Below are 14,876 nucleotides of genomic sequence, written 5' to 3'. Positions count from 1 at the left end.
CCCAAAACAGCCTCGTTGCCAACAGCCTGCAGAAAAACCCGGATTTAGAAACTCAAGTACGTAGCGTCTCTTATTGAACACACAAGAGAGGTTCTTCCTCCCGTCTTATCGTGAAAACTCGCAAATAGGACCAATTTCTAGAAAGAACAAAGACTGGCGCTTTTTAGCGACAAGCTCCGCCTCTCCCGCTTTTGATAGGATTAGAACGGAGTCAGAAAACATAAAATGGAGGAGCAAAACATGAGTAAAATAGCTATTTTAGTGGCGGTGTCGTTTCTAGTTTACGCAGGTCGGACGGCGGGTCAAGAAAAAGAGAAACCGTCTCCGCACGGAGGGGTCGAAAGGTCGGCCGCTGTAATTTACAGCCCGCCATGTTTATAAAACACAGGGGAGCTAAGCGGCACCCACGTTTGTCGCCACAGCTGTTTTTAGCGTCCCGGCCGTAAAGAAGAGGCGAACGGACGACGCGACGGCGGGTTAAAGGTCAAGTTTTGAAGGCAAACCTAAGGGAAGTAAACGTGGTCACCTTTTGAGTCGGCGGCCTCGCTCTTTTGGCGCTTTCACAAGTCCGACAGCTACACTCAGCCCTGTTGTTCGTCCTGTCACGTTAGGGGGGGACACATGTTAGCAATGTTTAGCTTGGTGCTAAAAACAAGTGGAGTGAGAGTAAAGTACAATACATTTCAATGTTGACCCAAAAACTCAAACAAACATGATTCTAACAACAGTGAATGTCAATAAAAAAAACTGTAAAGTAAAATGGTGAAGAGAAATATGAGGAAATAATTTCAATAATAGTTGATACTAAATTATAAAAACAAATTGATATTGATGCACCAGAAAAAAAAAAATCACAATATTTATAAAACGGGATCTTTATGAAAAATAAACAGTGTCGTCAGGCAGATGCCCCAAAATAAAAGTATACTTTGCCATTTTGGTTTTCCCCAAAATATTTTTATTCCACATGAAAATGTCACATTAGTCATATCAAACAGTCTTCTTCTTTTAATATAATCTTCTATGTATTTACATATGATACACTTGCTTTACTTACACATTTACAAAAAGTTATTTCCATAAAAAAACACTTACTGTTCAACACTGATGTGTTTTTGTCGTTTCCAATAATCCAAATTGAATGCGGTGGTCATAGTTTATCGTTTGATTTTTACCTTGTACTTTTTTTAATAGCATTTTTGCGGAGTGTTTTCTTTTTTGGGGCGGGTGTCGAGATCGGATTCAAGATGGAGAGAGGACCAGCCTCCCTCCCGTGGAGATACAAAAACACACAACAAGTCAGTGTTTGCTTTCGGCCATTTTGTCACTCTCTCTTTCGCGCGTGCTATGTACAGAAAACTCACCCATGTCATAAATTATCTTCACAGAATGTACAGACAATATTTTTTTCCCGACGGCAGGGTGTCATTGTGTGGTTGCCGTGACAACGGTCCCTCAATGCTACATTTGGGAGGGGGCGGGGCCAAGTCGAAACGCCCACGCCGCCGGAAACCGTCGCGACGACTCGCAAATAGTACGCCGACGATACTTCAACGATAGTACCCGTCTTTGGCTCCCCGGGGGCGGAGTCAATTTTCTATCCGGATTGTTCCGTCGCCAATCGCATGGCCGTGACACGCTCCCCCCGTCTATTCTTTCTCCTCCGGTCTCGCCCTGTGGCCGGCCAGAGGGCGGAGCTCTAGCGGTCGGTGGTTTTTAATCCCCGCAGACTGTCCCCTTCGTTGTGGTCCCAAAAAGAAGAAGGAAAAAAAAAGACGGCGAGAACGCTCCTCAGTGCAACAAGAGTAGGAGTAGCGAGAATGGGACGAGCGACGACAGGATAGAGAGCGACGTGGACGGCGCCGAGCTGGTCCGCACGCTTTTTCGCACCTCGGGGACGCCGACCACCGGGTCGTCGGCTGCAAGACGGAGAGAAAAGGGGCGGGGTTAGCCACGATCACGTTAGGGCGGGCGTGGTGGCCAACATGTTGGACGCTAAGAGTAAAAAATTGAAATTGGGAGACTCAAAAGAACATGCAAGGCGAAAATGATTGATTGGCAGTAAGAAGCGGCATAAAAAATATCTAATCTGCCAATTTTTTAAATTTATTTTTTAAATAAAATGATTTTTTTTTTGGCCTTGATGAATTGGAGCGCATTTTAAAAGAGAATAAAAATAAGCGAAACAGCCACAGCATATGCAAAATGTGATCAATGTCATTCAATTTGGCTATGAAGGAGCCGCATGCGCCTCGAGAGCCGCGTGTGCGTCACTCCTGCGAAAAGTTTTACGATGACAAGGTCAAAGTTGACGAGAATCAAGTCTTACTTTGTACTTTTACGGGATTAATAGTACGATTTTAAAGTGTTTTTGTTGGTTTTGATGTCAGCCGGAAGTCGTTGGCTTTTTCCCGTTTTTTTGGTCGCGAGCATACCTGCGGGCAACCTGTTGGACGGGTTGTGAACGCCGCCCCCTGCTCCCGCCGCGTCGCCGGCCGTGCTTCCTTTAGACACCCTGGCCTCCTGAGAGCCTGCAATCGAGATACGGGGGGTTAATTCAAACTGGAAAAAAACGGACCACGGGGCCACGGAGCCAAGGACGCCGTCGATTCTCACCGTCGGCCGCGACCACGTCCACCCGCAGCCGCAGGCATTCTTCTCCGTGATGGTGCAAAGGTTTGGCTGCATGAGGGGGGGAGACACACACACATGCGTGTTAGCATTGGAGCTAACCACCGCTTCATTGGAGCCCCGCCGCTTATCTAATTACGCCGGCGGTCGGGGCGATAACCCGACTCCGCCGGCGCGGTTACACTCGGGCAACCCGAGTACGAGCGGGGGCGAGACGACACCCCGACGTCGGGCTTAACGCATCAGCGGCGAGCGGGGAAGACGGCGTACGAAAACAGGAGACGTTTGGAAGCGGGCGAGTTCAAGTTGGCTTGGAAATGTGTGGGTGCGCTATCATTAAAGTATTAGCGCTAGAGTAACTCAATGGGATGGATATCATCAACCTAAATGTGCGGGTATTTTCAGCCATACAGCTATAACTTTTGTGTTTATTTTTTACTTTTAACGAAGCGCTATTATTTTTCTTTGTAGTTCAAAATGTTCAAATATTCTATTTGAATATTATATTATTCAGTTGTTGCAATTTTTTTTAATGTACAATAAATGACAGTGTAAGTAAGCCCCCAATAGTTTTACATTTGTAACAGTAGTTTGTCCTTGTAGGTTTTTTTTTACTGATTTGTCAATTTAACCCCTTGAACATTTGATATTTATTTTTTTCACTTTAGTTAATAGCATTTCTGATCATTTCCTATTTAGAAAACAAATGAGCTTACTTTCATTTAATTTTTTTGGGTTTCCTGACCCAATTGATCAATGGAAAAATACAGATTAGAATTTCAAAACGGTTCTGTCAAAAGTTACAAAACAAGGATTCTGATATAAACACAAAAGCTGCTATTTTGATGGCATCGTTTCAACAGCCATTTTGGCTAATTGGCTAGCATGATTCCGTTCTTCGAACATGAAAATGAGCGACGAGTCGCCTCGACTTTCCCCAAAGCGTAAATATATGTATTAAAAAACGACTCACAGATGTAATAGTAGCTTTCCCCTTGGCGAAACTCTTTCCCCAGCGTGAAGGGCGTGAAGCGCTGGAACTTCTCGGAGAACTTCTCGGGCCCGTGCGGCGCGAACGGGTGTCCGCACTCCCAGCGCATCTGCTCGTACGACTGCGGCTTGCACGACTGGTAGTCCTCGCTCTCTACCATGTAGAGCACGTAGCGCTCGGCGTCCAGCAGGGGCACCTCGCCTTGCGGGTAATGCGGGCACACGATGTCCAGGTAGTCGTTGAGCCTCACCTCCACCGTGTAATCGTCCCACAAAAACCTGCCGGCAAAAAAAAACGTTATTAGCCAAGCTTTTTTTTACAACATGAACTCCACCTTCCCGTCCCAAAAGAGACAAAAGAGCCGCCTCGGAATCCTTTTAGCTCGACGGTTAGAGTGTTTGACGGCTTCCTACGGAGGAGATATAATACCGTGGTCTTAGGGGATTTGTCAGAGAAGGTTTTCCTCTCCGATTTGGCGCTGTCCTCCCACGGTCCGTCATCCGTGAGCGGCGAGGAAGCGTCCCAGTAAGTAAGCCCCATCTATCAACAACCCCGGGCCGCCATTTGCACACAATGAAGCCCTCACATCCACACTTTGCAGCCGTGCCTATCGGTTTACCGTCTTCCGACTGTAGCGGATCAGCGGGAGGTCCCCCAGGGCCGACTTTAAATATTGACACAACGGGCAGAGGGGGAGGCGGGGCTAATATCGCTTTCTGTTGCGCTTGGAAAGCAATACGCAACGGCGGACCGCTTGTCGACGCGCCGGCAGGAGCGCCATTTAAAGGCGTCTTTAGGGCTTAAAGGGTTTTTTGGGGGATGTCCAAGGAGTCCCCGGGGGTCAGGGGTGCGCAATCGACGGCTCGTGGCGCTCGGGGGGCCTGTCGGGACGTGGGATTAGGCCGGAAGGTAATCAAATTAAAAAGGTACTGCTTGTTGTTAGCGATGGGTCCGATTAGATACAGAATTAAAATGGCCGTAGGACCACATCAAGGCAGTTTGGCATATTTCTACTTGGGTAAAAAAAAGGTTATCCATCAAAAATCATACTTTTGTCATTTAAAAATAGTGCTGATATGGAAACAAAATGTCTCTAGAACTCAGTTTTTTTTTTTTTTTTTTACTCGTTAGCTTGTGTATTTAGTTTAGCTTCTCCCGGGGGCGCCGGAACAGACGGCCGGGCTCCGACCGCCGCTCGATCGCGCTCCCTTCACGCCCGATGAGCAGATAAGCCCAGTCGCGCCATCGACGACGAAAGTGCGGCCTAATTTAAGACGGGACGCGCAAACGATCATTTCGGTCAGGCTCGTCGCCACTTAACCGCTACGCTCTGTTTACCAGATTGGACTGTTTTGGCCGCCGGCGCTTTTCAATCCCGCTCCAATCGATAGCGCCGTTGGACAAACACTCTCCCCGACAAGGTTATCAAGCACACCGACGCCCCGCCCTGCCTGGCGAATAGCCAACGCAAACAAACAAACAAACCCCCCAAAAGCCGCGCCTACTGGCTAGCATGTTTGAGTACGATCTCCATGTGGTGGCCCGTGGGGGTGCCATTAAAAAGCCAAAAAGGAGGGTATTAAAGTGACCCTGGAGGGGGGTAATTATGCCCACTTCCCAGTCCCTTTAGGCTGTGGAGGGGGGGTGGGCCAAGGGGCTGGGGGGCGGGGTCAAAGGGCTTAGATTTGGGGCCTGTTTTTGAAGTTTCTCTCTGTGGGGGTGCTACAGTTATCAATAGCCACTGTTTCATGCATTGACTTGACACCAGAGGGAGGCCGGCTAGCCCCCCCCCCTTTTATTAATAGCAAATAAGTTGTTTAATTAGCCAGCTGCCTTTTGTTCTCCCCGTAACACCTCGCCATTGAATCCCCCTGCTTCATCAGCTTAATTAACTGATGGCGGATAGCGCACTTCAAAAGGGACGACTTAGCTTGCGGTCAAAGGCTTTAAGCTAACAAATGGATGTCGCTAAAGCCTCCGGCTGTGGACGACCGTGTAGAAGAAGGGGAAGGAATGTCAGGTGGTCAAGTGTGGAAGGAGCATTTTTTTTGGGAGGGTCCGACTCTAGAATCTGGAGTGAAGGCTTTGGGGGATAGCGGTTGCTAAGGTGGTCATCCATTCAAATGTTAGCATGAGCTTGTGGCTCATTATTAGCAAAGAGTGGGTTATGCTAGTGAGTAAAAGAGGGGAATTAGTATCGGAAGTCCAATTTACCACAACGGATTGGACGCCTACTGCCGTCAACGGAGACTTGAGCCATGTGAGGTCGCCAAACAACGCCAAAAACTCAATTCCCAGAGCGAAATACAAATATGCGAACATTGATTTGAAGACCTATTACAGTTTTTCCGACCCCTGTCCGATTACAAAGCAATCAAAATAAAACAACGCACCCAAAAAAAAGGATTTCACCCATCCGATAAGATTATAAGAAGAAACATTTTGCCGTTATTTTCAATATTTCATTCCGGTCCCTTGAGTTATTTTTTTTTAAAGCGAGCGAGGCTGAAGAAATTCCCGATTTACTGGACGTTCTTCAGTAGACTTCTAATCTCTTCTCTTTAATCTGTTCGGGCTTTCTTCTCCACTGCCTTTCATCCGTCCGTCGGCCTCTCATCTCGGCACTCCGGCGCTCGGCGGAATGTCGGCCGGGATCAAAAGCGGCCGGACGACGAGGGAGGGAGGGAGCCACCGGCGCGGTGGCGGATCGATTCCCACTTTTTTATTCAGCTAAAGGCCGCGGACACGGCGCCCACGTGATTGTTTTCATCCCCGGGGCTTTTACTCGCGCCGCTAATGTGATTTAAAAGATGACTGGCCTACATTGTGGATGAGTGAACCCGGAATGTAGGGGGTGGGGGGGGGCGAAAGGGGCTGAGGGGAGGGGGTACTGGACTACCTAATCGTCTCATCCGAGCTTGGATTACTGGCTGGAGCAGAAGCCAGGCTCAGTCCATTGAGTGGCACCAGACCCTGTTTAATGCCCGAGGGCGGGGGGGCTTAAAGGGAACCAGTCGAGTTGAAAGCGGTTGCCAAATCTGGATCGAGGAAAAAGGACTTTTACACCCCCCCAAAAAAACATTTATAGTACCATAACATCCAAGTCAAAGCAATTCGAGCCCATTTCGAACTGCAAAATTGAGTTGGAAGGTTGTAATGTGCATGCCAGCCCAGTAGTGGGCGACGTCAACATTATGCGCAATCTAACTTTACATTGTGTTTTCTATGAATGTTTTTTTTGTAGCAATGGAGGAAATTGCAAAATTATAATTATTCATTGAAATTTAATCAGTTATGGGAACTCGTAACTCGAAGTATGACTGTTGTTGACGTTTGATTTAAAACAATATCTATATTTTTAGGTCCTCAGAGAAGCAAGTGCTAGCCAAACCCACATTTTTTCCACCTCTAAGCATAAATCCAAGTTTGAAGGACAAGAAGTAATAAACACGCAAGTTGTCACGACGTCGAAAGAACGCCGAAGCTCAAGAAGGCGACACGCCACGACGGCGAGGCCGCGCCACAGGAGAGAAAAGCGTCGCCGCCGGCCGTCCCCGAGGCCGCGCCGCGTTCCTGCGCTTCATCAATCACTGCCACTCACCTCCTCCCACTCGCCGCCTCACTTTCCTCCCTCAATAAGCAGAGCCGATTCCCCCCGCCCACCTCCGACCTCCGGCGTCCCCCACCCGAGCCGACGGCGGCCCGACTCGGCCGCAATTCCAAAAATGCGGCTTTCTCCCACCCACAGTTTGCGCCGTGTGACGCGAGCGGTCGCCATGGGGACAAATAGGCCCTTTTCGACTTCTTTTTGGAACATAATATTCCGGGGGACGCTCTTTGTGTCGCTTCCTGCGCTCAATGCCGAGCCGCTTTGGCCGTCACTCCGCCTTTGTTGGGCGGCTCCGTCGGCTATTCCGGGGAGACAAAATTCAAAGCTTCGGGTGAAAGAATTACGCGGGCCCCGTGGGGACTTCCACGCATATGCGGAGTCTTCGCCGACATTTGCATCGTGTGAAAATATATCGATTCCGGCCTGACAATAAAGGAAAAAAAGTCCTGACAAACAATGACTCAGCCTACGATGGAATTTCTTCAGGGCAGGATTGAAATGGTCCAAGATAAATAGCATACGGATTGCCGCGTGGGTTTCCTCCGGGTACTCCGGTTTCCGACCACATCCAGAAAACAAGCGTGCTAAATGGGCGCTCCAAACGGTCCATATTTAGCCTGTAGTTGACTGGGATGGGCTCCAGCACCCCCGTGACACAAAGATGAATGAATAACAAGTGAAGTTGAAGAGTTTTTCAATCCTTAAGACAATCAAACGCCGATTTCCTAAAAAAAACGTAAGCAAATTTCTTTGCGGCGAGGTAATACAAACGGATAGATTTCACCCGGGTTTATGGGTAAACCATAAATGGTTTCATCCCTAATGACTGACTAGCGTTTCAGGTCGGAATTGTGGCCGCGTTAGCGCTCACTTCCAGATGGCGAGGATACGGCGCTTAAGGGATGGCCGCACGTTGGAGCATTAAATGAAACAATGTCCCATATTTACACAACAAAACCAGATCATATCGGATCCCACCGTCCGTTTCACTAGAGATTAGCGCCGCAAACGTACGGGCCTTTACGGGCCGAGCCGCCCCGTCTCGCTGCTCTCCGCCCGGGGCCGAGCCAAAGGGGGGAAGGAAGTCTGGTGCCGAGATAAGAGAGAGACAAGAGGACGGCTCGGGAGGAGACGTCGGGGATCCCAAACGGAGACGGGGACGATCTGGACGGACGGCGAGGAGAGGTCCATTCCAGACGGCCCCGGCCTCGCGTCTCGGGTCCAAAACAATGGATGTCTATGAAATGGGGCTAATCTTCGGAAGGCTTTCAAGAGCCTGGGAAACAATCGCCAACTTGTGAGAAGCACTATTGTTGACCACGCAGACAGGAAACGCACTTTTCCCGGGAAAAACAGGCCAACGGAAAGCCCTGGCGGGCAGGGGGGGGGGGGACGCAGCGCTTTTGCTTCGCTGGCCGAGCGCCGGCGAGGAAGCGACCTTTGGCCCCATTCGCTTCCCCGGCGAGTCGGTGGCAAACAAGGGCGCGCATCGGCGGAGTCGTAAGAGACGAAGACATCCGTTTGACGAGCCGCGGCCCAGATTGAATTTATCAGATTGCGGGGACTTTGTTGGACATTTTGGGGGGGAACCGAATGTGTTCTGGTAGAAGCTCCTGGGAAAAATCGTCCAAGTTTCTTATCTGGAACTGCTTTGGCACTGCATTCCCACTCGATTGGCGTCACGGCGGGGAGGCGAGATTCCGAGACGGAGGGTCACAATAGAGCAATTCTCGAAAACAACTGCAGATGTGTGACTTCATTCTCACACGATCGGCAGTCAAGATAAGAGCAAATCATTCACATGCCGTCGACCACGCGCCAAGATTGATATATTTTAATAAAGGGGTCCTCGGGTGATGACGTACTGGACTCGGGACGTTTGGATTTTACGTTCTGGTCCGCCTTTCGGGCTCCCGCACCATGGTTTTGGCTTAGCTAGCGCATCTTCGCCATTTTTTTCAAAGAAGCCGGATCTTGTAGGGTAGCAATCGCCATGGAAACCAAGTTTCACCTCAGCAAAAGAAAGCACATCGGTCAAGATAGACACAGACTTTACGTCGCCAACAGTCAAAGCCCGCCAAATCAAACAACTTCAGGCTCCCTTAAGCTAAAAATAAGGAAAGTAACGAATCGGCTTCACATGGCAACGGCGATGGGTCGCATTCTGTTCTGAGCTATTCTTTCCCCAATATAAAGACTCTCCTAGCCGTCATATTTAATGATTCCGCAATTCCCAGCCCAAATCTAAAGGGAAACTGCTTCACTTGACAACTGCTTTGTTTCTATTGACGCATTTTGGGGTTCCTTTTTTTACCTCAGCGAGACCCTCGACGGAGAAAGCAAAGACGTGCAAGTGAAAAGATGTACAAGATTGGCTAACGGGGTGCTAGAGTGGCTTTTTCGAGTGTGCAAGTTGCAAAGGCTTTTGCGCTTGGGCGCCTCGTGACCAATCGCTTCGGGTGCCAAGAAAACGCTGAGAAAATTCCACACCTCTGAGAATGCTTCCCTCCTTTCGCTGCTCTCGCATACAAAAAAGGAAATAATAGACTGAAAGGGCGCAGCTTGTAAAGTTGGAATAAAAAAAAAAAAGCCGGCCGAGGGAGAATGAGACTTTTCCAGGGGGCGGGGACCCTCCCAGCCCCGAGTGGCGGCCCCGCATTCAAGGACCACCGCCGCTCTGGAATGACTGACAGATTGATAGAGGCCCGGGACACTTGGTAGCGAGGCCGCCCCCGAGCATCAATCGGTCGCGCCGGTTAGAATTCTCTTTCTGGGGCGCGCCGTGACGAAAACGGGCTAATTTGTAGGCGAGCTCGGGGACGCGACAACGTCCATATTGAACGCCTAAAAGCCAAATGAAAAATACCTGAAATAACTAGCTCGTTTGAAGCCATACTACAAGAACGTGCTGATAAAAATGAGTAGTTGGGTGCCGACTTGCGCCTGGATTGGGTAGGGGGGGGTCATTTTATATCCACAACTCAACTACGCAGAGGACTGAATCCCATTTGGCTTAAATTTATTTGGAGAGGCTTCTAGGAAATCAGGGGTGTCCAAACTAGGCCCCGCTTTTATTAATCATTGAAAAAGGCTCGCACAAGACGCTTAAATTCGCTTCTTGGCTTTAAATGCTTAGTAACCGTTAGCTGAGGGGTCAAAAAATGACGACGTGTTTAAAGAAATAACAATAAAAATAATGGAAAACTGTGTAGAGTTTTTTTCAGTATGGGAAATGTAAGGGTCTATATTTTGGAATATGTTTTTGAGGATTTCACTGAACTCATTAACCTCACAGCTATAGAAATGAAATCCATTTGAACATGGAAAGCTGCTTTTGAGTCATCACGTCTCACCCTTAGAGCAACGAGGCGGACGTGCTGACCGCTCATCCACCTCATTGAGGTCAAAGTATCTTCAAAATTTGAATTCATGCAGAAGGAGGCTACAATCTTTAAGAAAATGGAATTCTCGAGAGAAAGATATTTGGCTAAAGTGGCGGCACTCGGTGGAAAGTTTGGAGCTGGCCAAGAGGAGAACGTCAGGTGGAACTTCTCGGGTGAACGAGAGTCCAAAAAGAAAAATGAAACAAGTTGCCAATGACTTGGAGATTGCTTCACGTTTGCTCGACGGTCCGAGACACGGAAGTCTTCGTTAAGTCCGCGCGTTAATGTGTACGAGAATGCTTGACTCACTCCTATCTGCTCGGACGCACATACCACAAACACACACACACACACACACACACACACACACCACAAACACAGACAGAAACACACACAGACAGAAACACACACATACTCGCACTCGGGCAGCCGGCTGGTCGGCCTCTTTCTGGGAAGCAACAAGTGCGCGCTGACTAAAAAGTTCCTGGTTCCGCACAAAGAGCCTCACACGCTCACGCCGTAAAAGAAAAAAAAAAACAGGTCAGGAAGTGCGGAAACTATTTGGGAATTCACCCCCCAAACAAAAGTAGTAATTAAGCCGGCCTCGACCTTGGATGTCGGCGTCCGAGCGCGCAATTTGTGGCCAGTCGGTCGGGCCTGGCCAACCGGGGGAGCTTGATTGTAAAAAAAAAAAAAAAAAAAAAAAAAAAAAAAAAAAATCAGAGTGGGCCAACCTATGGTAGGCGGGCCATTTTAAAGCCCACAGCGGGATGCTATACGGTCCTGCCTGGCCGTCGATGGAAGTGGCCCCAAAAACAACAACAGGAAGTGACGCAAAATCAACAGGAAGTATCCCAATAAGGAAGGACCTGCAATTGACAGGAACCGACCTGCATGTAATTACCAGGAAGGGACACAAAATGGACTCCTTGCCCATCATTGACAACAATTGAAGCCTAATTGACTCAAAACAGGGGACTGGCTGTGGACGCTCATCTTTCAGTGCCATTGACGACGCTACACGTCCAATCCGTTTCGACCGAGAGTCGACAAATGAACAGTCGTACCTTAAAATGACAAACAAGTAACACAAAATGAACTCCTTCCCTGAAATCAACCACAATAGACATCCATTTTATTTAAACATGTCCGACTAGCTTTGCATGCTCAATTTTCAGTGCCATTGACGACGCTAGACGTCCAATCTGTTTCGACCAGGGGTCGGCAAATGGATATTCGTACCTAAAAATGATAAAGAATTAACGCAACATTAACTCGTTGCCTGAAATGGACCACAATAGACGTCCTTTTTACTTAAAAAAGGAGGACTAGCCAAAAGAAAATGAAGTGGTAGGCCCCTGCAAACCAAGTTTAAGCCCGATTTAGTTGATTGGGTAGCGACGATTTTATAGCTAGTCACGGATGTAGTAAAACAACTGGAAAGAATCGTAGCGTGGCTTTGGGAGGACCGGCAGGGAGGGGAAAGGTTCCCCACCCTTGAGTGAAGACAGATGACAAGCCTAATGCTCCCGGATGAAACCCACCACTGGAGATGAGGCGGGGGGGTTGGGGAGAGGTGGGGGGCATTAAAAATCAACACACTGTATCGAGTAACGGGTCAGAGGGGCAACGCGAGCGCCGGCTCGGATAAAAAGCAACAAATGAAAAGCGTTGGCTTTTTTTTTCCCGTGAAGGCCGAGGATTACGCGGGAAAATAAAAATAGCGAATGGCAAAAGTGACAGATTAGCGTCACACGAGCACAACAAAATACGTTATGGGACTGGATTCGAACACTTTCGATTCTACGGGAACAACGATGCGTTTGGCCGCTCTGACCGGGTGGGAAAGTTGGAATGTTTTTTTCGGGAAAAATGTGTTATCTGGTGTTGGGGTCAAAGGTCAACCTTGGGTTAGATTATCACGAAAATGCCATGTTCATGTCGACTTGGAGGTGTAAAAAAAAAAGGACAGAAAGGCCACTGGGGTCGTTAGCGAAGGTAGCTAGCGGGCCGGTCTGGAAATTTCCACTGAATGTCAAGTTTCTTAAAATATCCGCTTTGTTAGTTCATCCTTTGATTTGATTTTGTTTATCAGACGAAAAGCAACTCTTTTAACACGGAGCACACATTAACATAACTGCTATATTAGCATTTTCAGCACCGAACCTTAGCAAGCAAATATTAGCATTTTCAGCCCTGAACCTTAGCAAGCACATCAACATACTTTTTATGGCATCCCAAACACAAACTGATAGGTCGCCACTGACGCCGACACGCGTCCAATCCACACGCTGCAACAGATTGGTCGCCCGTCCCCCTTGGCGGTAGTTTGTGGGAGGCACACGGTGGGGTTACCCTTGTGTTTACTCCCTACAGCTCTAATTGACCCCCACTTGTTTGGAGCGCCCCCCAATCTGGACAATTTCGACTCCCATTTCTCCCCCCACCCCCGCGACCTCGTCATCCATCTCCCAGAGTTACCCGCCGTCTCTCTGTCGCCCGCCATTACCGCTCAACCCATCGGCTGAAATACGAACGTGCCGGAGTGGACCTGACAGCGTGGAAGCCCCGCCCCCTCCTGCTCCCCCCAAGCCACTCTTGATCTGAAGCGCACGTTATTAAGGCGGGCATGGCGGGGGCTGTCAAATGAAGAGGATATTGCAAAAGATATTTCAACATGTCATGAGTCACATATGCGCCGGCGAAAATATGAAGGCACACGCACACGTGCACGTCATTATTCCGGGGAAATTTCTGCACTCTGTCAGTAAAACGAGGCAAAGTGTAAATAAAAGTGTCCAAAAAAATAGCCAGACGGCATATACGAGTAATCATAGTGACAAAAGGCATATGCTGTATAAATTGTGCACTGCACAATACTGCAACTTTAATGCCAGGACTAACATGTCAATTATGACTACATATAAAAACATTGAAATTCCGGCGGTATTTAGACTGGTGGATTTAAACGCCGTACCTCAAAATGACACATAATTACGCCCGTAAGGCACATGATGCATAATCGCTCCGCTGTAGAAATCATGAACATGCTCAAATAATTGACGTTTACTCACTTTCAACTTGTTAAACGCGTCCAAAAAACAGGAATCCTGCAGTAACATTCCACCGCAAGAATGTAAACACTACAACAATGATCTATAAAAGCACGTATTGTTGCCAAAAATGGTACCAAAACATTCATTCTTAATTGCAATGACATGCCATATTCCATCTGTTAAATATGGAAACCACACAATTATCATAAGACCAATTCCAGTGTACAAGTCCCAATAAAATACAAACATGGACATAAATCATACAATTGAAACTCATTTAGTCCAACCAACATGTAATTCACCAATCACTTTTTACAGTGTACGATTACGAGCAGACCGAAAAAAAATGAATTGTTCCAAATGCCAGCCAGACCAATTAATCTAAAATGATGGCGACTCGACAAAAACCCAACTTTGCCATCAAATAAATCAACACAAAGCTGTTTAATCAAGCGAACTAAGACTACTAAAGCACACGTGCATTACTTTTTAAGCAGCTTTAAGCCCTCCAAACTTGTTTTTCCAACACTAGCCGTGCCGATGGCGCATTGTGCAACGGATTAAAATGGGCCATAATAATAATAATAATAATAACAGGTTGAAAAGAGTGAGGTGGGGGGCCACCGGGGAGGCGGGGGTTCGACTCCCTACAGCTTTTTAGTCATTATCATAACAACAGCAGGCAAATTGCTCGCATCACCAATTCATTGCGCGTGCGTGGAGGAGGTGAGTGTGCTAAACAAAGTGAAAAAAGTGGGTAAAAAAAAAAGTCAACTTACTTTTGATTTGTGCCGTTCCAGAAGACGCTGTGGCGTTCGGACGAAGCCAGGCGCGCGCACACGCACGCCAGGAAAGTCACAATCCAAAGGAAATCCATAGTGGACGACGCCGAGGCGTGCACGCGCACGCTAAAAACACAAACACACACACACACACGCACACAGACACACGGGCGCTCAGGTAAGATGGTGTAGAAAGCAAAAGTTCCGGGTGTCGAAGGCGATAGAATTGAAGGCTAAACGTGGAAAAAAAGGGGTAAAAAGCGTCTCGGAGAGGTTTGAAATCAACGCGGAGAGCTCGTGGACGCCACGCCGATCCGTCGTGAATGAACGCGGGTGGCGGCGTGGCGTCTAGTTTGGTCAAAGGCTGACCACGCCCCTCGCCGGCGGGCAGCCAATCAGAAAGCGGTCCGAGCAAGGGCGCAC

At 48.2% G+C, this 14,876-nt stretch overlaps 1 protein-coding gene across 1 annotated transcript; it reads right to left on the bottom strand.

Annotated features, from left to right (window-relative positions):
* Nucleotides 1–935: 935 nt before the first annotated feature.
* efna1a (ephrin-A1a) lies at nucleotides 936–14,802 on the bottom strand. Its single transcript, XM_077590941.1, has 5 exons — nucleotides 14,451–14,802; nucleotides 3,605–3,900; nucleotides 2,617–2,682; nucleotides 2,436–2,531; nucleotides 936–1,919 (listed from the first exon to the last, which is right to left on the bottom strand). Exons 1-5 carry the CDS (start codon nucleotides 14,546–14,548, stop codon nucleotides 1,792–1,794), a joined length of 684 nt encoding a protein of 227 aa, XP_077447067.1. The 5' UTR covers nucleotides 14,549–14,802; the 3' UTR covers nucleotides 936–1,791.
* Between the last annotated feature and the right edge of the window lie 74 nt (nucleotides 14,803–14,876).

The sequence above is a fragment of the Stigmatopora argus genome, chromosome 21 (assembly GCF_051989625.1).
Source record: "Stigmatopora argus isolate UIUO_Sarg chromosome 21, RoL_Sarg_1.0, whole genome shotgun sequence".
NCBI lineage: Eukaryota > Metazoa > Chordata > Actinopteri > Syngnathiformes > Syngnathidae > Stigmatopora > Stigmatopora argus.
Note: the sequence above shows the minus strand (reverse complement) of the source record. Positions and strands in the feature narration are given on the sequence as shown.